General features: G+C 44.1%; 1 protein-coding gene across 1 annotated transcript in view; it reads left to right on the forward strand.

Annotated features, from left to right (window-relative positions):
- The first annotated feature begins 2,788 nt into the window (after positions 1 to 2,788).
- LOC109379511 (L-threonine 3-dehydrogenase, mitochondrial-like) overlaps positions 2,789 to 8,387 on the forward strand; it is an 18,607-nt gene continuing 13,008 nt past the window's right edge. Inside the window, exons 1-2 of the mRNA XM_019636119.1 lie at positions 2,789 to 2,999; positions 3,105 to 3,318. Coding sequence (XP_019491664.1) covers positions 2,789 to 2,999; positions 3,105 to 3,318 — 425 coding nt within the window. The remainder of the gene's footprint in view (positions 3,000 to 3,104; positions 3,319 to 8,387) is intronic.

Raw genomic sequence — 8,387 nt, forward strand, 5'->3', positions numbered from 1 at the left:
TACCCTTCACCCATCTCCTCCTACTATTAATACCTTACATAACCATAGTATGATTCTCAAAACATGTCTTGTTAGGGAGACCACTTCATAGACGGTGTAGAGGCCTGACCACCACACTGTAGTTCTGAAGCTGATGTTGAATAATATTGTATGTCAACTATAATTATATATACATATAGTCACGGGACATGGAGTAGAGAGTGGGAATGGAGTCAATGGAATTGTAATAGATAAGTATGCTATGGGGGGGGGCAGTCGATGGGGGAGGGCGGTTGTTTCTTTTGAAGGATGAAAAGGATAACTATTGCATTGTTCTGTACACCTGAAACTAATAATAAAAAATAATAAAAAAATTTTTAAACTAAGGAAGTAACTTTAGGACAATACTACCAACTAAACTACAAACTTTATTTGGGTTTCACCCATTTTTCCACTAATGTTCTTTTTCTTTTCCAGGATCCAGTCTAGGATCCCACATTACACTTAGTCAAAAAAAGGAAGACCAAATATGAGATGGATTGACTCCATGAAAGATTCATAGGCATGAGACGACAGGAGCAGAGCAGAGATGTTGAGGGCAGGACATTGTGGCCATCACTCATTCATAGGGTCGCCAGGAATTGAAGCTGACTCTGGCATGTAACACACACTCTTTAATGTATGATAGCTCCTGTCTTTCCTGTCTCTGAGACTTGTGAAGAGCACTGGTCAGTTATGTTATGGAATGTTCCTCTATTTGTATTATCTGATATTTTCCCATGATTAGCCTGAGGTTATACATTGTTAGGAAGGATATGACATACATGATATGCTCTTCTCACTGCATAAAATAATGGGGTACATGATGTCAATATGTCTTATTTCTGATGATTGTTAACCTTAGTCACTTGGCTAAGGGGGTGACTGCCAGTTTTTTCACCATACAGTTACTAATATTTTTCCCGTTGTTATTAATAAACATCTATTTTGGGAGAGATACCTTAAGACTATGCAAATATCCTGCTTCTCCTTTAAGCTTTTGCCCACTAATTTTAGCATCTATATGTGGATCTTGCCTGCAGCAGTTTTGCTGTGGTGTTCTTATGGAGAATGTCTATTTCCTCATTCCTTCCACATTTGTTAGTTGGAATTGTTCTGTAAAAAACAATTGTCCCTTCTCCCTCATTTGTTTATTTATTCATTCAGTTATTTACTTATCTCAATATAGGCAGGCTGGAGGATATTTATCTGATTCATTTTTTATTATTTGGGTTTGTGATCTGAGAGCCAAAACCTCAACTGTGAAAATGGAGGGAAAGTCTTCGTATTGTCACTAAGTTTGGGTAACAGAAACCTACTTTGTTGACTTCAGCCAAAGGATCTGAGAAAACCACAGACTTGTTGGGAAGGCTGAAGCCACAGCCTGGAAACGGACAGGAACCCAAGGCAGTCCCTGGACCAGGAAGCCCACAGGCGGTGGCCCGGGACAGGACTAACCTTACAGGGCCTCTGTTGGTAGGGACAGCACCTGCTGCCTTCATCTTCTCAGTCACTCTAATCAGGATTCAAGTCTGGAGGGAATCTTTATCCATTGGATGGGGGAGGCAGAAGGCTGATGATTTTCATACCAGAAATATTTACATAAGGAAGAGAGGAAATAGATGCTAGGTAGCCAGAAACCACTCACCTTTCAGTCCCTTGGAAACCAACCCTTCTCCTTGCCCTGTCCTCAGGAATAAAAGTTGAAGCCATGCTCTCAGTGTCATCTCCGAACCCACCACAAACTCTGAGGGAAACAAAATATAATTCCTCATGATATGATGTGGCATATTAGAAAGGGCAGGGACCCAGTGCCTGGGTCAGCACTCTGGTCCCCTGAACCTTAACCAAATGTCTTCATGTCTCTGGGTGGGGCTTCACTTCTTCTACTGTGAAGTGGTTATAAGTGGACTTAATAATCTCTAAGGTCTCATGGGAGGCTAAATGTCTGTAATTAAGATTTCAAAATTCAAGTGCACCAAAGAACACCCACAATGGTTCATGTTATATGAGAAAATGTGGAAGAAATGGGGCCAAGGACCCTGAAAAATATAAAATTAGACATATTTCACAAAACCATAGATTCCTAATGTTAAAGGAGACCTCAGAGCTGTTTTCCGAAACCCTACTGTGTAAGAGAATCACTTGGGAATCTTGTTAAAATGCAGGTTATGATTCAGTAGATCTGGGTGGGGGCTGCTTTGTCCAGGGATCACATTTGAATACCAAGCATCTAGGGAAAAATGGGTGGTTCTTAGCCTTGACAGCACATTGGAATCCCCTTGAGAAGCTTTAAAAAAATACTTATGGCTGGCGTGTCCCGTCCCCCCCAACGAGATCCTGATTGATTTGGTCTTGAATGCAGCCTGGGCATTAGAAGGTTCAAAAACTCCCCGTTGATACTAATATGCACTGAGGTCTGAGAACCACTGCCCTAGTACAAACCTCTCAAACTTGAGCACGCGTGGGCATCACCTGGGGGTCTGGTTCAAACTCAGCTCGCTGGGCCTCGCCCCCACAGAATCTGACTCACAAATCTGGGGTGGGTCCTCAAATTTGTATTTTTAACAAGCTCCCCGGGGATCCTAACTCGGCTGGTCAGTGGCTTTGGAGGGCATCTAATTTGATAGCGATGTTTCCCACGTGGGAAACCAAGATGAAGTGATTTGATCAAGGTCTCTCCATACCAAATCTCCCGACTCCTATCCCAAGCTTTTTTTTTCCTCAGCCAATCTTTCCAGCTTTCTCTTCTGCGTCCCGCCTTCTTCCGATGTCCAGTGCGGAGCAGCCAAACGCGGCTTCGGGCGGGTTCTCTGGGACTCCACAGGGGCCGGTTTCCGTTCCGGGGAATGTCCTTGCAGAGCTGCCCTCACCTCGACGGTGCCCACGCGAAGATGGGCAGGCTGGCGCCGCCGCTGCTGCAGGGGACGCGGCGCGCGGGACTCTGTCGCGCCCCTCTCAGACCCTGGATTCTCCACGGGGTGGGTCTCAGGCGAGGCTGGCGTGAGGGTGCGCGCGGCCAGGAACCCGCGGGGACCCGCAGGGAGAGGGTTGCCATCTCAACCGGCGCGCTCCTCCGCCCCAAGCCCCACCCCCAGGTGAACTGGCTCGGACGCCTGAGCGTCCCTGGCCGAAGAAGGGGATTGGTGCACCGGGGGGCGGGTTTGGGCGCCGAGAGGATAAAGGCGCTGCGCCCCAGGGGCCGGATGAGGCTTCTGCTCGCGGTGCTTGGATTTCGGGCCACGTGCTGCTCCAGCTCCAGCGCCGCAGCGCAGCATCTCTGGGCGGCTGCGTCGGAAGGTCAGTGCGGAGGTGGCCGGAGGGTTCCCCCCGGTGGCTGTCCTGAGGGGCCGAGCACCCTTTGGGAGCAGAGGCCGACGTCGCGGGGCCCCCTATTCCCGGCTGGCCGGATCCGTGTGACCCGGGCGCGGCGCCGCAGACTGTGCACTCGTCGGCGTGAGCGCGGGTCCCCAGCCATCGCTGTGGAACTGGGAGGTCAGCGCCGGGGCCAGGAGAAGTCCGGAGCTCTGCTGGAGTCCGCAGGGCAAGACACCCTGCCTCTCCCACTCTTGGGAATAGGGAATAGGAGCGGCTGTACTCATAAAACCGGTCTATCCAGTCATCTCTCGGCGAGGGTAGGGTCCTACTCCTTTTCCACAGGGAGCCGGGCTGAGGTCAGAGACCGGTGTGTGGCTCAAGTTCCTGCTTTTTTCGGGTTCCCTCTCCCCCGCAGGTGTGCTTGGGAAGAAGGGGAAGCCCGCTCCGCAGAGCCAGACCTCCCTCTGTAGCTCAGGCTTAGAGCTCCGGGATTCCTTCCACCCCTCTCCTCCACCCCCGACACTTTGTCTTTCGGATGATCCCCTCAGTAAAGCCAGACGGGACCAGATCGTTGAAGACTTTACATTGTTTGAGCAGTTTGCTAAGTTCTTTTCATAGATCGACTTTTATTAAATTCTTTCAGCCATCTAGTTTGATGGTCCTATCATTGTCCCCTTCTAAGGATGAAGAAAATTAAGGTTTGGCAAGGTAGTGTATGTAGGCTCACACAGCAAAAGAGTGCGGTGTGTGGCCTTTGAACACCCCCCCCCCGCCCCCCCAGGCTGGTGGGTGCTCTCCTCCTGGGGAGAAGGGAGGAGGAGCCTGGTGGGGAAGGTGCCCTCTGCGCGACCAGGGCAGTGTTCCCTCCTTGTTTGCTCTTGGGTACCTGATCTCATTCCTTCTCTTGAGGAAGAATAGGGGTTTGTTTAAGACTCAAGAAACCTGGTTTCCTCTGGTCCCCTCTTGGTAATTAGTATCTGTCTGACCTTGGGCAGGTCAATTCATCCTGTGAAATGGAGAAAAGATCCCAGCTTCAGAGTTACTGTGAAGGTTAAATAAGAGTTCAGGAAAGTAGGTGCTTGTCAACCCTCAGTAATTATGAGGTGCCTGATTTTCCCTTGGGTCATTGCAGTTAAGAGGACACATTTATTGTTATTATTTAATGAACCAGAGATTGAAAGCTGAGGCTGCCTTGCAAATGTGTGTGATAAGCATTATTCGTTCTCAAAGCAGAATTCCAGGTGAGAGAACCCAGGGGACATGAAGGTGGGCCTGGTCAGCAGTGTCCTGTAAAAGTGGGAGAGGGCACTCAGGCCTGGAAGTTGCCAACTAAGCCATGACTGACCTTTTGTGAAAGCAGTTTCACTGACTGGAGCAGGAAGCTCCACCTTGAGGGGCAAGGAGTGAAGGTTTGGAGTAGTTTAGGGTTCCTGGAGACCCCTGAGACTGGAAGAAAAGATGAAGGCAGTAGGAGAACAATAAATTTCAGCAGGTTCGTAAGTGAAGAAAAAACGGATGGGGGTTCAGTGGGACAAGGGCTTGGGAGTTTGGACAAGACTGGGGTTTGGTAGGCAATTGAATTGTCAAGTCTCTGTGGGCAGCACTGATCTTCATTGGGTGAGTTTTCTAGCTCCTCAGCAATATGTGCATGCACAGACCATTTCTTGGGGCTGGAGACTTTTTTAATTTAAATTTTATTTCAATTGTGGTTTCGATCAAATCACAAAATTTACCGTATTAACCATTTTTAAGTGTACAGTTCAGTAATGGTAAGTGTGTGTATTCATATTGTTGTGCAACAGATCTTTAGAACTTCTTCATCTTGCATAACAAACTATGCCGATTAATTAAACATGAATATTTCTTTCCCTGTTCACCCACCCCTTGGCAACTACCTTTCTACTTCCTGTCGCTATGATTTTTGACTACTTTAGATAACCCATAACTCATACAAGTGGAATCACACAATATTTGGCCTTTTGTGACTGGCTTATGTACTTGGCATAATGTCCTCAAGTTTCATCCATGTTGTTGCATGTGACAAGATCTCCTTTTTCAAGGCTAAATAATATTCCATTGCATGTATATACCACATTTTCTTGATCCATTCACCTATCAGGGGATGAATACTTTTAGCTTCATGCTTAGTGTACTGGAGACATTACTGAATACACTGTTATTTACTATCTCCATAGCTAAGAATGATTAGAGCTAGACATTTGGGAAGATCACAAGACCTAAAACCAACACATCCAAAACCAAGCTCATGTCTCTTCTCACTTGACCTGCTTTTCCAGGAAGCCCATTCTTGTATCAGTGCAAATTAGAGACCTCAGTATTATCCTTCTTGATTCCTTTACTATCCCTCTACCATATCCAAACAATTACCAAAGCCAGTTGAGCTCTGAGTCTCTCTCTATCACCCCCACCCTCTTGGTGATGCCACTACTGTTTTACAGTTCTGCTGTGGTTCGTGTAAATAAGGGTATATATATTCCAGGAGATGGGAGAAGTTGTATAAGAACCACCCAATAGAAGCCTGGTTGGGGAGGCGTTCCATTATTTCTGGAAGAGAGTCTATTGATTGTTTCTTTTTTATCTCTTTGCAATTAAAGTAAACAAGGTGTTTGGTAAAGTTTATGTGCTATCACCTGATCTTTAAGGAGGGACTGAGAATCTTCTTTGGTGGTTTCCCTATATAATTTTAGTAACTAGCTTGGCAAAGCAAGTATTACTTTAGAACAACTGTTCTCAAAGCATAATCTGGAGAACCCTGGGGTTCCCTAAGATCTTTCGTAGGGTCTGTGAGGTCAAACTATTTTCAAAATAATACTAAGATGCGATTTGCCTTTTTCATTCTTTCTCTACAAGAGTACAGTGGAGTTTTCCAGAGGCTACATAACTTGTGATGAGCTTTCCCTCTGATGGCTAATGAAAAGTGTGCTTGTGTATTCTTGTGTTTCTAGAATCTTCTAAGGTAGTAGGCTTAGGGTATAAATGTGTACATTTTCAGAGATGAACTCAGTTTGTTCTTAGCACTTCTACTGCACACTTACTAGCTACCTTCAGTTATACCTGCTGTCATCTGTGACTTCATTTTCTCTTAATAAGGCATTACTTTCAAATTCCTAAGTTTTTCCTTGTCCCTATATGGAAAACAATAAAAAGTAAGTATACTTTGTAGTTTTGATTTGAAAACTTCACTGAATTTTTAAAAGATATAAAAATTCTCTCAGATTTACTATTTCATCCTAAAATAAAAGGACGTTAACGTATATAGTTTTTATATTTAAGGATAGATTGTTGACTGAAAAGGGGGATGTTAGAATACTTGATTTTTCTACTCAAAGCTACACCATCCATGTCTGTAAATGCTGAGAAAAAAATGAAATGACATATCAGAGTTTCTTGACTTGCGAAAGGGAGGGATTTACTCCAGAGAAATGGACAAAACTAAAGACATAAAAATATGAATGCTTTCCTCAGTTTTACAGATGTTAGCAATTTACCTTATGTGTCTAATGCCACAGAGCCCTTTTGAATAAAATGATGCCAGTAACATTATTCTGAAACGAACTATTCGGAATTATCTAAACAAAAAATAATTGAATGGCTTAAATGTAGATATGATGAGCTCTTTAGAAGCCAAAAGTTATTCATTACAGCTTCCCAAACTAGAAATGAAAAAGCTATTGAAACATCTAACAGGATAATATCAAATTGCAGTGGCCGGAGAAACACACAATAAAGCTTTGTTTGGATGAAAAAGCATTGAAAGAAATCATAGCACTGCCACTTTCTAATAATACAGAAATTGGTCAAATTAAAAATTTAGCTGCAGACATGAAGACTGAATTAGTATCTTAGTAGAAGCGTATTGTTGCTTTACAGATGGAAGAATTTACAGCCATGGCTGGATTTGCCATTTTGTTTGTATTCTTCTGGTATCAACACCAAACCAATCATCAAAGAATATCTTTTTAGTGAATGCTTGCCAGCACATACAAGTAGGGACAACGTATTCAGTATAGAATAACTTTTTGAATTTCATGTTTTACGCTGGAACACCTGTGTTGAATTTGCACTGATGACGCAAACACAGTACTGGATAAAACTACTGGTGCCTTTGCACAAACCAAGGCCATGGCATCAAACTGTACCAATAGACATGGTATTTTTCATATACTTTCAAGAGAAAAAGAACACAATGCCACTTTACTTAAGAATGTTCTTTATGGAACAGTAAAAAATGATGGATTTCATTATTATAAATCTTTTTAGTATGCCATGTGTTGAATGAATGCACTTGTTCTGTGTTGGTGTGTAATGGCTGTCTCAAGGTAAAGCATGTGTGTGATTGAGTTGTAAGCTGAACTGGACCTCCTTTTTTTTCATAGAGAACCATTTTTGCTTCAAAAAATGACAGGCAAACTATGGTTATTCATACTCTGGTAATTGGAATATATTTTCTAAAACAAAATGAACCAAATGAGCCTGTGGCTTCAAGGAAACAACTAATGGTATTTGTTACCAATTAACTTGTATCCACCACCATGAGCTTGATAGCTTCCCAATACTTAGGAATTTTCTAATGAGATCAGTGGTGATATTAACCAGAATGATTTTGATGCTATATAGGGAAGTGTGTTAACATTTGGAAGTTCTGCATAAATTACTGAACACAGTATTTTCCGAAAGACCAATGCATGAAATTACAAAATCCTGCAGGGGTAAAACGTCCATTTGAAGCATTAGATAGACCATTGGGTTTTCATGTAACAGGGTCTGAAAGGTTCATTGATATGGCTTCAGATTCTACATTGCAACTAACCTTTAGGAAACTACCATATGTTGGGCTGGCCGAGTGGCACATTGGTTAAGAGCTGACTTGGGACGCCAGCTCTGAGCAGCAGGGCCCTGGTTCAGATCCCACATGAGGGCCAGTGACACTGCTCTGTATAGCTAAGATGGTGAACAACAGCTCGACCTGGAGCTGGGCTGCCGTGAGTCGCCGGCGACGGCGTAGGCTGCAGTGAAGCTGCAGTGGGCTG

This window comes from Hipposideros armiger, unplaced genomic scaffold (assembly GCF_001890085.2).
Source record: "Hipposideros armiger isolate ML-2016 unplaced genomic scaffold, ASM189008v1 scaffold_27, whole genome shotgun sequence".
NCBI lineage: Eukaryota > Metazoa > Chordata > Mammalia > Chiroptera > Hipposideridae > Hipposideros > Hipposideros armiger.